Below are 16,594 nucleotides of genomic sequence, written 5' to 3'. Positions count from 1 at the left end.
AGTGTACTACTGTAGGGATGTAACTGAACTTTTTATATGCACTTCAACTGCAAGGGGGGAACATTTGACCAAGCATTACCCAAGAGAAGGCACACAAAGGCCAGCAAACACATAGGGAAAATGTATGTCTGTGGCTGGTGGGCAGGCAAGGTGGAAACACATGGTTAAAATGTTTTGAAGTTAAGAAATAACTGGTGGTCAGGGAACACTGTGAACACACTAAAAATTCATTCTGGGTCATATGACGAATTAGGTATTAGAAACAAGCCCTTCTCCCACAGTGCAGAGAAACCTTGAAGACTCAGAGGCAGGGCATGGTGACACATAGCACCGGGGAGGCTGAGGCACTGTGATAAAACAGTGAGATTCGGCCTCACAAAGCAAAACAAACAAGCCTCTAAAAAGCTTCAATAAAAACCCTAACTTGGCAATTCTGAGTGTGACAAACTCTCTGTTAAGTGTTTTTCAAATTGTGGGTCACGACCAGTTGATTGAAATCAAGTTAGTGACTCAGAATAAGAAATTAAGATGTGAAACAGAACAGAAAATAATAGGCTGAAGCAGAAGCACTGGGAGATAAACCGTTTCCACAAAGCATGAGGCTTGTCTGTTACATGGGGACCCAGGGCATGCTATCAAACACGTTTCCCACTCTGAGTCACGGCAGAAAACTGAAGAGCACGTAAAACAACAAAGCATCTTGCATCACTTACCATGGTATAAAATTCCAGCTCTCTCGGGCCCCGTGGCGGCGGCTGTAGCTGTTTCAGAACTGTACCATCTGGGTGTTGGAGTATGCCTGCATAACAGAAATCAGATGACAGTCAGTGCTTTGCTTACAGTCTCCTGCTTCTCAGGGAGCATTTGCTTCTGCAATAGCCGACCAAAAGCTTTCATACATGTAAAGACTTACTGTTACTTGTTGCTGAAGTTTTAACACTCAACCAACACTTTCTTCTCTCTAAATTTGGAAGCAAGCTTGTTTTACATGTCAATACCAGTTCTTTCCCACTCCCCTACTTCCCCTATGCTCCCCCTGCTCCCCAGGGAGGGTAAGGCCTTCCATGGGAGATCTTCAAAGTCTGTCATATCAGTTGGAGCAGGGCCTAGACCCTCCCCCCCCCCATGTGTCTAGGCTGATAGAGTATCCCTCTATGTGGGATGGGCTCCCAAAGTCCATTTGTATGCTAGGGATATATACCAGAGGCCCCATAGACTGCCCAGTCCTCCTAACTAACACCCACATTCACGGAGTCTGGGTCAGTCCAATGCTGGTTTCCTAGCTGTAAGACTGGGATCCACGAGCTCCCCCTTGTTTAGGTCAACAGTTTCTATAGGTTTCTCTAGCCTGCTCTAGACCCCTTTGCTCAACACTTCTTGTCTCTGCAACTGGATTCCAGGAGTTCAGCTCAGTATTTGGCTGTGAGTGTCTGCTTCTGCTTCCATTAGCTACTGGATGAAGGCTTTAGGATGGCAACCAACACTTTCAATACTTGTTACAAAGAGAGACAGACCAGTGTTACTGTGGAAGCTTCACCCCAGCCCCTGGCATCCATATACCCAAAGAGTCTGGGATGTTATGGTGGAAGTTCCACCCAGCCCCATCCCCTATCTCCAAACCCTGCTGTGTCTCAGAGAGCCAACCAAATGGTGACCCCTCCCACAGAGATGCTCAGAACCACTCCCACTGGGTATTTCAACTGCCTCCCAGAAAACAGACTTGTGGCTTTTCCAGTCTCTCCCATCTCCTCTTTGCGGGGGAGGGGGGGGAGGCTGGAAGGCCATAGGGAGTGTTGTATTCATTAAACGTGGGTTTTTTTTTTTTTTTAATTCGGTCTGATTCAGTCTGATTGGGTTGCTGCATCGGCAGAGAAGCTTGTTGGGATACAAAAACTTTTCAACCAGCACACACTTAAGCTTTATTATCTTCAATTCTCCCTTAGGGAGATTCTCTTATGGCCCCATGGTTTTTCTGGAAACTTCTCAGTAATAGATTTTCTATGATATGTTATGATTAAATAAAGAAAACAAAAGCAGTAACACAAATCCAGCCCATTTTTATAAACAAGAAAAAAAATGTGTGTTTACAATAGCCATATACGAATTTCATATTTGGCAATGTTTTATAATTCTCTCATCTTCCCAGCTCTGATGTACTGTGTGTGCACAGCTGTGCAAGGTCCCAGCCTGGAGCGGTCACCGATGCCTTTCTATAATCTGCCCATGCAACAAGGGAGTCTTTTTCCAAATCCCCATACACATACCAACACTGGCACAATCCATGCTAGTACCAGCACTCATTATACACTGAAATCTTAAGAGATACATGTATCTCTACAGGCCAGAAGAGGGCACCAGATCGCATTACAGATGGTCGTGAGCCACCATGTGGGAGCTGGGTGCTGGGAATTGAACTCAGGACCTCTGGAAGAGCAGGCAAATCTCATAACGTCTGAGCCATCTCTCCAGCCCCAAAATCTTAAATCTTTATCTACTGGGATTTCACAGAGCCATGACTGGGACATAATTCTACTTAGAATTTATAAGATACTCCACTTTGTCTATCCTGCCTTTTGGCAAGTAACAGCTACTCTTGTTATTGTTGTTTGCTTTTCTTTGATATTTTGAAACATAGTTTCTCTGTGTTATAACCTTGACTGTCCTGGAATTTACTTTATAGATCAGGCTGGCCTTGAACCCACAGAGATCCTCCTCCCTCTGCCTCCCGAGTGCTGGGATTAAAGGTGTGTGGGGTAGCAGACTGGACCCAAGACTACAACCCCAGAGGGACAGACCACTGGGTCCGACCAAATAACCAAGTTTTCATAATCCCAGTCCCAGGTAAATGAAGTCAAGGCCCAACTGAAGCGTGGCATCTGAGATAGAAGCTAAAAGTCCCAACCAGCAAGCTCCATGTTGCTTGGACGGCGGCCATTAACCAACTCGCAGCATGGTTCTCCAGAGCTCTGCTAAGACAGGCCCTTTGGAGGTAAAACCAAACCATTCACTCCTCTCTCCAGTGTTCTGTAAGCAGGAATGCCCTATGTACAATAGCAAATTATGAGGCATACTAAAGAACAGGAAGAATGGTGTGTAATCAACAGAAAGCTGACGCACGACGGCCACATGATTATAATTAGGAAGCAAGCATGTTCAACAAAATCCTGGGTATGCTACAGAAATTAGAGAAAAGTGCAAAGTCTGAGAAAACCCAAGGAAATTCCAGAATTGGAAAACAGCACATGAGATGTGGACAATTTTGGAGGAGGGGTGGTAGATCAAATTATCATAGAAAAGAGCAACATGAACTTTAAGAGAGGCCAGCAGCTAGTGTGATACCAAGGAAGGCTGAGGAAGGACCGTACAAGTTGTAGGTCAGCCAGAGTAACTGATAAATACCCTCTCTCAATATAAAAGGGAAGTTGGACGTGGTGGTATACACCTTTAGTCTCAAAACTTGAGAAGCAGAGACAAGCAGGTCTCTGAGCCCTAGGCCAGCCTGGTCTACATTGCAGGTTCCAGGACAGCCAGGGTTACAAAGAGGTCTCAAAACAAACAAACAAACAAAAGTAATAATGACAAAAGGGAAAGGGGCACACATGCTGGCACAAGACATTATCCCAGCTCTGAGTCCCAGGCCAGCAATAATCAAGTATACCTAGGGGAGTGACAGGAACATGTAAGGATCCATGTGAGGCAGGGCCAGATAGCTGGGAGCCACCCAATGGAATGCTGGTACCTGAACCTGGCATCTGCACAACAGCAGGCTGTCACAGCTGCTCAAGGGTTCTCCTGTCCCAGTCTGGGGCTCTGGCCATCTTCATCTTTGAGAACTCCATACCTGCTGAACACTTGCCTGTCATTGCTGCTAGCCTGTGTCAGCCACTGTTCTGCTTTCTAAGAGTGTGAACACATTAGATGCTTCAGGAGAGTGGAATCCAGAAGAACCTGGCTCTTCGACTGGCTTATCTCAGGCACCATCCTAGGTAATTTGTTACGCAGCTGCTGCTGACTCATTGAGCCTTCTGGCTTTGAAACAGGCCCTAGGTGTTAGTTCCTGGTGTGGCTGACTAGCTGGATCACTGCTCTCAGCTGTTTTACTCCATCTTCCCTCAAATGCCCCTGCCTCAGAGTGGAGCCCCACATGTTCCTGACCCTCCCCTAGGTATACTTGATTGTTGCGGGCCTGGGACTCAAAGCTGGGCTTAAAGGCATGTGCCATTTCATAATGACAAGGCCAGTTTATTAAAAATACAAAATTATTAAAGATACAAAATTACAGATGTGCAAATTAACACAGCTTCAGGATACAGGGAGCAAAAAAGACAACTGAAACAATAAACAAATCCACAGACTTTCTAGGTATTTGGTGGGGATGGCATTGCAATGATTTGTATATATATAAAATCATTGCAATGCCAAATATATCCTGAACAGCCAAAAATTGGCCAATTTATATAGTAGAGAAGCTGCATCCAGCTTGCACCTTGTGACTACAGTCCCAGCTGAGGTAGAAAATCCCTGCACATTCAAGAGCGTCTGGAAACAGGACAGGAGAAAGAACTACATCCTGCAGAACACACAAGCCCTTTGAACGTAAAGGCTCCATTTACCAAGCCCCAAATTTACAAGGATTTGAATCCTGCAGGATACCCTCAAATCACAGCAGCAACAGCAAGACATGTGTGGAAATACCAAATAATAGGAAATAAACAGCACCAGTGTAATCACACATGGACCAAACCACCGGAGAAACGAGGAAGCACTCTAAGTGATAGAGAAAGCACAACACACAGCAGTTTGCCCAGGGCAACTCACAGTGAAAAGTGTAGTTTTGCTGCCAAATCTAAGGACATGAGTGCAATCCCTCTAAACCACATGGTGGAAGAGAAAACATTCCACAAGTTACTCTACTCGGGCATCCTGCCCATCCCTTACCACCACCAAACTAATAAATGTAAAAAGAAGGCATTAAATATTTCTATCATTCAGGAAATGGAGCCATGCTTACTATAATAGAAGAGGATGTGCTAGCTTCACATAAATACTTAATACTTAAAGTTCTGTCAAAAGGACAACAGAGGATAACAACAAAACAAAACAAACAAACAAAAAAAAAAATCAATGAACTCAAAAGTGACTGATCTAGAAAACTGGTAAGCAACTTGATGAACAGATCAAGGAAAAAGAAGGTAAGTTATTATTATTTAGGAATAAATGAACACACAAAAGAGGAGGCTCATGATGTTACCATCAACAAAAGCCACAACTTCCATCAAACAAATTCTTTTAAATGCATATCATTACACCTGACCAGGGGTGAAACAAATCTAGGGGCCAGGGCTGAGACAGGGGCTGCTGACAAAGAGATCTCCCTGTAAGCATGTAGCCTTCGGTTTAAGCTTCAGCATGGCAAAGAGAGTGGGTGGCAGAAGAGAAAGAAATCCAAAGGCAGCCAAAATGGCCTCCTAGTGACTGTTCCCAACACAACAAAATCAAACAAACAAAAAGAACAATAGTAATCTCATCAAATTTCTCAGGAAATAAGATAGTATCTTTCTCAGCTGTTTTGTTTGTTTTGAGGTGGGTCTGAGAGGGTTATGGTAAGAGGCTGTATAGCCCAGAATGACTTAGAACTTACTGTCCATCCCCATGCCAGCCTTGATCCTCCTGCGTCAGCCTCCCAAATGCTGTTCTCTATGGTCAATTCTCTGTATTAGTAGTTCTCAACCTGTGTGTCTCAACTCCTTGGGGGTTGCATATCAGATATTTTCATTCCGATTAATAACAGTGGTAGAATTACAGTTATGAAGAACCAACAAAGTAATTTTATGGGTGGGGGTCACCACAACATGAGGAACTGTATTAAAAAAAAGTAGAAGTCTTAGGAAGGTTGAGACCTGCTCTATGTGAAATCATGTAACTGATTCCTCAACATTCCAACAAACAGATGGGTGGTGGTGGCACACACCTTTTGGAGGCAGAGGCAGGCGGATCTCTGTCAGTTCAAGACCAGCCTGATCTACAGAGCTAGTTTCAGGATAGCCTCCAAAGCCACAGAGAAACCCAGTCTTGAAAAACAAAACAAAACAAAACAAAAAAAAAAAAAAAAAAAGAAAGAAAGAAAGAAAAAGAAAAAAAAAAAAAAAGCAAAACAACAAAAAACCAACCAACCAAACAAACAAACAAAAAAAAAATCCAACAAAATATAGATAGGCCATAATCTTAAATGAACACCACCACAAGGGCTGGGAATATAACTCCACAGGTATACTGATTGCCTGGTTGCCAGGGTCCCAGAGTTCAAGGTCACCTGGTCACATAATGACTTCAAAGCCAGCCTGAGTTACATGGCAATCCATGTTTAAAAAGTAAATAACTATAGTTGCAATTAAAAAAAAAAAATACCCGGTAAAGGGACTGGAGAGCATTTGCTACTCTTCCAAAGGACCGAGGTCCGATTCCAAGCACCCACATCATCACATCATAATTCACAACAGTCTACAAGTCCAGTTCCAGGGGATCTGAAAACCCTCTTCAAGTCTCCAAAGGCACAAATGTATGCAAATGGTACACAGACAAAGTAGGCAAACAAAACAAAACAAACAAACAAAAACCCTCATAGAAATAAAATGAAAAATAAACAATGGTAAAAGCCAGGATGAGCTCCAAGCCAACATAGACTACACAGGAGTTCCAAGCCATCCTAAGCTATAGGGTTGAGACCTGTTTTAAAAAACAAACCAAAAACAAAACAAAACAAAAAGGTAAAATTAATATGGCAACAATACATATATGAGAATAATTTTCCAGGCACAAAAGTTTATCTAGGTTTTCAAAACACAATAATACGTTGAGAAGATTGGAAGACAAAGCCCTAAGATCCTGGGCTCAAAACACAGGCTCAGGTCCAGGGAACAGGCTGCTCTAGCTTATGCTCCATCCCGTATGGTGGGAAGGGCCCTGCCTGCAGTCTCCAGGGTGTACATTCATGCACACGCATGCAGGTAAACACACATAACCTGGGTATATGAGGTATGGTGCTATCTGTCTCTTACTACAGGCTACTCAAAGGACAAGCAGAACCACACATAATCACCAAGCAAACCTGGAATCCAGTTTGAAAAGCCATTCATCTCTGAAAGACATGTTCGGGACAGGAACAAGGAAGACAGGAAACAAGTATGCAACATCTTTTTGATGGCAGAAGCAGAGAAGACACTTTAAAAGGGGAAAACAACAAACAAACAGACCAGGAAACCCAGAAATGTCAAAAACACATGGGAGCAAGCCACTGTCCAAATTTAGGAGAATGGCATTTTGGTGATGATTAAAAGTAGCAGCAACAATACGGATAATATCCGATGTCTGAATTCTGAGACATCCTAGTCCAACCTAGAAAAGAATCCATGGGGAGAGAAGTGGGTCCCCAGCGCACAATGCCAACTACTAGGGAAAGACGGGAGTGTTGCCTGGTGTGGCTTCCCGGTGATACATGAGCTTGGCAATTCTCAGTGGGTGCTTACTTACAACATTACATAAGTGAGGAATGGGGTATGTAACACTCATATATTCCTCCCAAGTTACTATTTACAATGGCAAAAATGGCAACTCCAGGGTGGAAATACCAACAGCCAGCATTTAGCCATGTGAGCAAAGTTCTGTTCACAGCAATGCCACTGATAACCTGCGCCTCATGACCTGAGAACACATGATCTCACACATTAAAACTGCACAATCTGTCTCTGACCCGGATTATAATGAAACGATCAGACAGTTTAAAGGTATGTGGAAAACCTCACATCTCAGATGCTGTAAACAGTGTCATGATTATCTGGTGTGGTAGAGCATACCTATAATCCTGAACTTGGACGGTGAAGGCAGGAGGCAGAACTGGCAGATGCCCACACAAGCTAAGCTGGATAGCGCAAGAGTGTTAGAATCATTGAGCTCCAGGTTTAGCAGGAGACCCTACTAGTAAATACAGTATAGTAATAGAGGAAGACAATTAATATCAATACTTGGTCTCCACATGCCTGCATACCACACACACACACAAAGTAGATGCACATATACCAACATACATGCAAATAATAAAAAGGCTGGGAAGAGAACTCAGTAAAATGTTTGCTGGGCAAACGTGAGGATTTTAATCCCCAGAGCCCACATAAAACACTGTACATGATGCCTATAATCCCAGCTCTTATAAGGTTCAGACAAGGGGAAATCCCTGGGGTCTGCTAACCAACTAGTCTAGGGTCTAAGTTCCTGGCTTAGTGTGTGACTTGACCTCAAAAAACAAGTGTACAGAACTAGATTTTCAGAGAGCATATACCCTCATTGCAAGTCATAGAGAAATCAAGATAGAAATGGATTAGAACCTCCTTTCTCCTGGCCTGGCCTCAGTGGTGGGCTCTACTTGGAATAGTACTGATCCGTCAGATGGATGTGCCAGGTCTGGGATGAAAGGCATCAACCACTTGTATTCTCATTGGATTAAAGATCCTCTCCAAAGAGAAAATTAATTTCTGGTACTGTTAGTTTGGGCTGGAGAGGTCACAGCCCTAGTGGGGATGTCACTAATGTTTTCCTAAATATACACCATGTGCCCTCCAAACTGTCCTCTAAATAACTGTGTTTGTGCCCATAGGGGAGGGAATAAGATGAATGCAAAACTGATGATACTAGAAACTTCTGGCTGCCACACACATGAGCATGTTCACACCACCTCTCTCTCTCTCACACACACATATAAAAATAAAAAAAAAAAACTGTTCCAAATGTCAGAACAGTAACACACTAACACCAGTGATAATTGAATGGGCTACCTTGTGCTAGAGGAAAGAACAACTCCATGAAAGGGATCACAACATAAGGTACCTACTGGGTCAGCCCCATCTTTGAAGTCACATTTGAAGTCAGGTTTCATGGCAACTGCCAAATACTATATTCTAAATTGTATTGTTTTATCCTAAGCAGGCAAGAAAAATACTGTATTTTTAGTAGATATGTGATAATATATTATTTATGATTTATTAAAGCTTGCCTGAGGGTATAGAAAGCAAAGCTAGCCACAAGCCATAGAGCCAGGCAGTGGTGGCACACACATTTAATCCCAGGACTCGGGAGACAGGCAGATGGATCTGTTACTTCAAGGTCACAACTGAGCTATGTGAAACTGATCCAGTCCTAAAGAGAACACACAAAGGTGAGCTCAGCACTTGGGATCACGAGCCTTTAATCTCAAGATTTGAGATGTATAAAAAGAAGTAAAGTCAGTCTTAGCCAACTAGACTCCAGCCACGTTGAGGGCAGTATTGCTTCAGCCTGGGTAAAGGTAAGAGCTCCTGCTTGGCTACTTTGCTTATCTGATCTTCAGCTTGAACCCCAATATGTCTCTTTGGGTTTTCATTAATTTGTGTTACAGAGATAAACAATTATTAGAACAAAAGGTCATGATATGCTTTATTCTTAAACAGTTCTACAAACCATCACCCGTACACACAGCACCATCATAGGGACTGGGCACAGCTGGTTTACTGACATTCTGGCAATTTTTATATATCTGAACGTCTTCCCCCAAAAAAAGTCCATTAAAAAGTCAGGACAATTTGAGAGTACCATTAAGTAGCAGCCCAGTGAACTCTGTGTATGACCTCTCTCTTACGAACACTGGCACTCAACTGCAGAAACTAGGGAAGAGAGGCATGGCAGAGACAAAGCGCCACATGTTTGAGCTCTGGAGGGCTCAGGGCAGTGCAGAAATTAAATTGATTGCTCCAGAGCAACCTGTGATGTGAGAAAAACCATTGCCAAAAGGGACTTCATTGGGTTTCGTAGGAAAAGTGAGGAGGAGTTGAAAATCTACACCTGGTCCCAAAGGGCCAGGAAAAGGCAAGACAGCCCTGAAATAGAAAGTAGTGCTTACTCAGTTATCCTGATGCCCACTACACAGCACTGAGCCATGAGCCAGAGCAGATCCTAGAGACTGGCTGAACAAACTGTGGTCCACACACATCACAGGGCACAGAGAGCTACAAAGAGAGAAAAGCTGTAGCCGCTGCTAGAGAGCAGTGATTTTAGGTGATGGTGTGAACACTTAAAGCCACCTGCAAAAATGTGTCTACAGCATACCACCCTATGTGTTCAGGCAGAGGAGAAAAAAAAAGAAAGTGTTATTAAAGAGACCCAAAAGACACATGAAGACTTCCAAGGAATGTGGTAGATTCGGTCTGGGACTTGCTGGCCTCCAACTCCTAGAGATCAGCCCGCTTCTGGCTCTGCCTCCCTAGCTTTGGGATCTAAAACCTTGCACCACCATACCCAACCCTTTCTATGGGTTTGACCTCTGGAACAAAGTGAGAAGGGGGAAACTAATTAATTTAAGAAGAAACAAATGAAACCAGCTAGATTTCTAATAAATATAAAAGGGAGGGGAAAGAAATGACAATTAAAAACTCTAATCCCAAAAAGACTTGTGACCAGTTTCTAATCTCATCATCTCTGTGTAGGAATCCTGACCAGGGATCCGAAGAGACCACATAAAGATTAGAGTGCTTACTCTGAGTACCCAGCACCTACATCAGGTTCACAGTCACCTGTAACTCCAATTACAGGAGACTGAAGACCTTAAGCTTCCACAGGTACCACTAGTGCAAGCACAAAAACATACACATAAATAAATCGTAAACCAAAATAAAAAGACCCGGCCTTAAATTACTGTAGGTTTGTTTTCTCTTGAAATTTGCACATAAAAATTCTAAACATTTTATTATCATGCAACAGAATAAATAGACTGAGAACACTGGGAGTTAGGGCTCTCACTTCAGGAAGGGAGAAAGGCAGAAAAGGGAGAAGGACTCAGGTAGCTATGCATCAGCTGCATCCACAAAAAGCCTGCCAGCGATGACACCCCAAGGGACATTTCTTGTTTTAGCAAGGAAAGTGTCTTGGTGGCCCTGCCAGCAATGACACCCCAAGGGACATTTCTTGTTTTAGCAAGGAAAGTGTCTTGGTGGCCCTGTGTTCAATCACAGAACTGAAGTAAGAGGAAAACCAGAAACAGCATTTCCCATTAAAAAGGGAGTCAGGGTTCTTTGCACAAAAGGCTAATTCTACAGCTGGGGGAAGGGTGATGCCACTCTAGGGTAACATGGGACAAAAAGGAAGTTCCAACGACAAGGGGAAAACTAGTTCTGTGGTTGTGTCTGACAGGAGTGGCGACTGGTAATAAATAATGATGTACAAGCTCACCAGTAAAGAGGGGTGATTTCTTAGAACTGTGATTGTTAATGGTAGAATTAAAGGGAAAATCATAATTTCACAACTGTTTACTTCAGAGAGGAGTCATCACTAGACATCAAATTCTAGAGGCGAGGTCTGATGATACCCACACTGCTTTGGCCTTCAAGTGTCTATCACAGACAGTTTGCTCATTCCAGGGGTAAAAATACTAACTTCAGGGTGAGAAGCCAGACCATACTTGAACCAGACGATCAAAATTAACCACCAATAAAGGTCAGACAGCTGCCATGGGACTCCAGATGAACATTATGTTTACACCCTGAATCTCATCCTATGGAACCTTCATAAACTCTAGACTGGAGCTGTAGAGATGGCTCAGCGGTTAAGAGCACTGGCCGCTCTTCTGAAGATCACACATGGTGGCTCACAACTATCTATGATGAGATCTGATGCCTTCATCTGGCATACAGACATCCATTCAGGCAGGACACTGTATTCAAAATAAATCAATCTTAAAAATAAACAAATAAACTCAAGACTGGACAGCATTTCATGAAAGGTGCAGCATGTGTTTTCTTCGGTGTCAATACCATTCAAGAGAAAGGATGCGGCTGTATTGCAAAAACACGATGAGACACAACTGAATGTTGGTGGTAAAGATGGAGGGCTTCTGTCAGTATGAGTAGGATAAAACACATTATTCAAACTTGACTAAAGGAGGATGGTATTATAATGACGGAGTTATGTCAGTTAAACCCCCACATGCCATAAATACACCCTGGCTACAGAAGAAAATACAGACGTTCTTAGGAAATCCACACACAAGTGTCACTATATAAATGGCAGGACATATGTAACCTACTTTTACAGAAAAGTTTAGAAAAAAAAAAATGTCACATGTAAGGAGTTGAGATCACAGACTGGGCAACATGCCTCATTCCCTCTCTCTGCTGAAGGCTCCCTACATCTCTCCTGAAGGCTTCCTAGTGTTTCTTCGTACTAACTTCAGAACAAGTGGACCAATGATGCCAAATAGCTGTGAGGGTTCCTACCATGAGCATCAGCTTAAACCCTCTTTTCCCTCTACAAACTACCTCACTTCTGCGTACCAAATTTGGCCAAGGCAAAAACTCCGGCTTTCAGCCACTTGTTTAAAATTTTCAGGCTTTTCTTCAAATCATAAAATACTAAGACAGAAAAGGGATCATAAACGAACATTTGAGATGGGTTTTGGTGGTGCACGCCTTTAATCCCAGCACTAGGGAGGCAGAGGCAGGCAGATCTCTGTGAGTTTGAGGCCAGCCTGGTCTACAGAGTGAGTTCCAGGACAGGCTCCATAGCAATACAGAGAAACCCTGTCTTGAAAAACAAACAAAACCAAAACCAAACACCCAAACAAAAACAAAAACCGGAACATTTAAGAATTCTGTGGATTTAAACTGATGTAGCTGTTGCATTTCAGTGGTACAATGTGCAAGATGAGCTACGGAGTCCAGGAGTATCTAACACACCTGTTACAGCAAACACAAGGACATCAGCAAGAGAGGAACCGGCCAGCAAAGACACATACACTCTTGTAGGAGATACTCTGAAGTGGGGCAAAGGGAGGCTCCCAGGTGGCCACCAGACAGCACAGTGTTTGATGAGGTTAGGACCCCCATCGAAAGTCAAGGAATACCTATATATACATCAAATGAACGTGGATCGCTACAAGGTACAGCACAGATCAAAAGGGAGCACGTGCCACAGCATCATCTGTGAGAGGGTTCAGAATGCTGTTAAAGGCAGTAGTAAATACCCAAAAACAGTGGCCCAAGGACAGGCAAAATGTCTGTCATTAACCCTTGGACAACCAGAGTAAGGGATACCACCCTTTACTTTTCCTAAAAGATCATGAGCTGTTTTTATCATTTTCAGGAGCCAAGCACTTTGAGTCTGGAGAATTAATCTGCAGTGTTCTTTGATGAAATACAATCTCAGTATAGAAATAAAACCAAAGCGGTGTCAGAAAGACTTAAGTTTTCCCTTGGCTAAGCTTGTTGTTCAAGGACTTGGGTTCTTGCAAGTTCCATGTTTTTCATCTTTTTAAATTAATTAAATCAACAGCTCTTTTTGCTTTTGGAGGTAAGATCAATCCTAAAATCAAAGTTCCAGTTACATGGCAAGAGCGACAGCAGTTAAAAGTGACAACAAACACAAACACCGATGACATCTTCAAAAGCACAGAGCAGGGTCTAAACCAGCAGTTCTCAACTTGTAGGTCACTGCTCCCCACGGCACCCCCTGTGGGTAGAAAGAACATTTCTCAGGGGTCACCTAAGACCATCAGAAAACAGTGATGTTACATTACGATTCATAGTGATAGCAAAATTACAGTCATGAAGAAGCAACAAAAATAATTTTATGGGGGGGGGCACCACAACTGTACTAAACTAAATTGTACTAAAGGGCCGCAGTATTAGAAAGGTTGACAACCGCTGGTCTCAATAACATGACCTATCTGTGAAAGTGGAGAAACAATAATAGACAGCTGAACTTTGAACTGCCGACTACCTTGCTATCTATTTATGAGTAGAGAAGATGACAGGTGTGGTGTACAGGGTAAGTATCTGAAGATCCAGAGCGACAAACAGCAGACTGCTGGCTAACAGGAAGAATTTGTTCTCTCGTAGTCAAAAGAATCTAGTGAAGCTGAAAAAAACTCTTAATACTAGAATTGGGAGCTACTTTCTTCTTATTCTAAATTATTCTTTCACTTGGGCAGTTTGGCTGAGAAATTAGCTCTTTCTGCACTGTTTGTAATATAGTCACATTCGGGGCACTTTGTAATCAATCACCTATGACTCTAAAGAGGTCCATGGCATCATAAACTAGTCTCAAGTGCCAATCGCAAATGATCTTTATTTGGGTCTGGTCTCCTTTGCATAGAGGCAGATCTCCAGGACCCCCAGAGAAACAATCACTTTCCTCCGCCTTTAGGCTTTAGGAATCCTGTCCTTAGGGGCAAGCTGACTGCAGATGCCATGCATAGGAGGAAATATCTTAGCCAAGAACCTCAAGTGTGTAGTTCCCTGTGACGTGGTCTTTCAACATTTCCTGAATGTAGCTCTGCTCCAGTCTGTGTGCCTCTTACAACCACAATATATAGTGGGTGTTGGCTTCCGATTCTAGTACACTGTAGCAATGAGACTGTCTGAGTCACTTCACCAGGCTTGTCTTAAAATGTGTTACCTTAGCAGGGCCTGTTGCCTCGAACCTATACCCCCAGCCACTCAGGAAGATGGAAAGTTCAAGGCCTGCCTGGGCTACAAAGTTCCAAGTGGCATTTAGGGAACCCTGTCTTAAAAGGGGAAAAAAAAAAAAAAAAAAAAAAAAAAAGGAGAGCTTGGGATGTAGGTCAGTGGTAATGCTCTTACCCAGCCTGTCTGAGGTCTTAAAACCAATCCTCTATACCACAGAAGGAAGAAAAAGAAAATGTACTACCTTACCAGCCTAAATCTGAACCACTTTATCAGCAAAGCACAAACCATCTCTAACGATTGTTCCGGGTCAGATATCCACAAAGTCCCAAGTCCATCCTACTTTACATATGTCCACCGCCCATCCGCTGTGAGTAGTGGGATGAATTAGTCTCTGCCCTAGAGTAGACCCTGTGCCTTTCTATAAATCATGAATTCACAAACTACGCGACAAATGCCAAGGAACAGTCTATAAAAATGAACAAGTAAAGAATGCATAGTTTATATGTGTACTGATCTATGTAACAGCCCAGGGCGTGCAGCCTACCCAGGAGGCAAGGTTCTGTACTGCCGAACCACGCCTCCCGGCGCAATCAAAGACACCGAGAACCCTCCTCAAGGGACTGGGAGTGATCTTGGATGAGCCAAGGCAAGTTTAAAAACATGTAGCAGTTTGTTTTTCTTTCAACCATGCCGCTGCACCAAGCAGAGAAGCATCGGATTAGCATCCTATGCATTTGGGTTCCTTCTTCAATTACAACTCCCGTTTATAAACAGATCTTGAGCTCCAGGGAGAATTTACTTCCCGGTCCAGAGAAGAAAACCAAGTTCCTTATTTTTACTAACAACGCCTTCTCCAATCAACACTCGCCTTCCCTGGGGCAAAGGGGCACGCCTCTCCGTGCCACCACGAGCCTGCGGCCGCTCCTGGGGGCTCCCGGCTTCCTAGCCCCGGGGGCAGGGGGTGCCTTGGGACGCCGGGAGCTGGAGACTCGAGGCTGGGAGATGGGGACAGCTGGGGTCGGGAACAACGGAGGACGGGGACTGCCGGAACATAAGATCCTTGGACAGCTGTGATCGGGATGGGAGGCCAGGGACTACCAGGGTGGGGGACAGCTGAGACTACGACCGGAGGCCTGGGACTGCAGGGTGGGGACAGTGGAAGCCGGTGACTGTAGGGGTGGTGGCGGCCAAGTACTGAGGACCACCGAGGCTGGGGACAGCGGAGGCCGAGGACTGCCGGAGCAGGGGCACAGCGGGATACAGTGGAGAGCGGGTTAGGGGACCCGAGGCTGCACTCACCCACTTTGTCCTTGCCATACATGTGGCCAGCCACCTGATGCGACAGCGGCACGCAGCCTCCGAGCAGGCGCGGCACTGGCGGGCTGTCTCCGGCGTTTCCCGGCGGCCGCAGGCGCAGCGCAGGGGGCTCGGCGGCCATCGGGGCGGCGACACTCGGCGTCAGGCGTCAGGGAGGACCGGGCGGAATCGCCCGCGCAGTCCCAGCGCGCGGACCCATACCGAGACCGCGCTGCCCGCTCCGCGGCCCGCACTCTGAACCCGGGCCGCCGGCGCCCGGGATAAGGGCGCCTGGGCCCCGCCTCTGCCCGCCCCCTGCTCTCTCCGGCCCGGACGGCACCACTGTGAGCATGCGCAAAAACTACTAGACTGGATCCAGCCGCGCCGTGTTGAGCATGCCCAGAGGCTACCCTACTGGCTTTCCGCCAGCACATGCCTGAGCATGCGCAGAAGCCACCGACGAGACCCGTTCATCCCTCCACGAGTCCAGAAGGTTGACCTGCACCGAACTGATCTAGTTCTGAGTCTGAGCCTGCTGCCGAACAGCAACTGAGCATGCTCAGAGACGTCAGGTTTGGACTCTTGTCCCACCTGCCCACTGTTTGCTTCATGACTACTAGCACCCCAGAGTGTGAGGAGCACCGCTCCTAGGAGACGGCAGCAGGGCAACCCAGAGAGGAGGCTGGCTATAGGCAGACCTCCCACCACGTCCTACTGTCCTAGATCAGAGACAGGAGCTTCCTGAGTGAAGATATTTTCTCCTTACACCTTCCAGTTGTCACTCAGTCGGAGAGCTGCCTCAACGTGCTCAT

General features: G+C 44.9%; 1 protein-coding gene across 2 annotated transcripts in view; it reads right to left on the bottom strand.

Annotated features, from left to right (window-relative positions):
• Window positions 1-16,098, bottom strand: part of Ipmk (inositol polyphosphate multikinase) — a 34,274-nt gene extending 18,176 nt beyond the window's left edge. Inside the window, exons 1-2 of one of the 2 annotated variants that reach the window (XM_051186890.1) lie at window positions 15,786-16,098; window positions 714-799 (exon numbers count right to left, since the gene is read on the bottom strand). In XM_051186890.1, the coding sequence (XP_051042847.1) occupies window positions 714-799; window positions 15,786-15,924 (225 nt within the window). In that variant the 5' untranslated portion in view covers window positions 15,925-16,098. The remainder of the gene's footprint in view (window positions 1-713; window positions 800-15,785) is intronic. The other variant, XM_051186891.1, reaches the window with a different exon arrangement.
• Between the last annotated feature and the right edge of the window lie 496 nt (window positions 16,099-16,594).

Source organism: Phodopus roborovskii, unplaced genomic scaffold, assembly GCF_943737965.1.
Source record: "Phodopus roborovskii unplaced genomic scaffold, PHOROB, whole genome shotgun sequence".
Taxonomy (NCBI): Eukaryota; Metazoa; Chordata; class Mammalia; order Rodentia; family Cricetidae; genus Phodopus; species Phodopus roborovskii.
The sequence above is the reverse complement of the archived record's forward strand: the minus strand, read 5'-3'. Positions and strand labels throughout refer to the sequence as shown.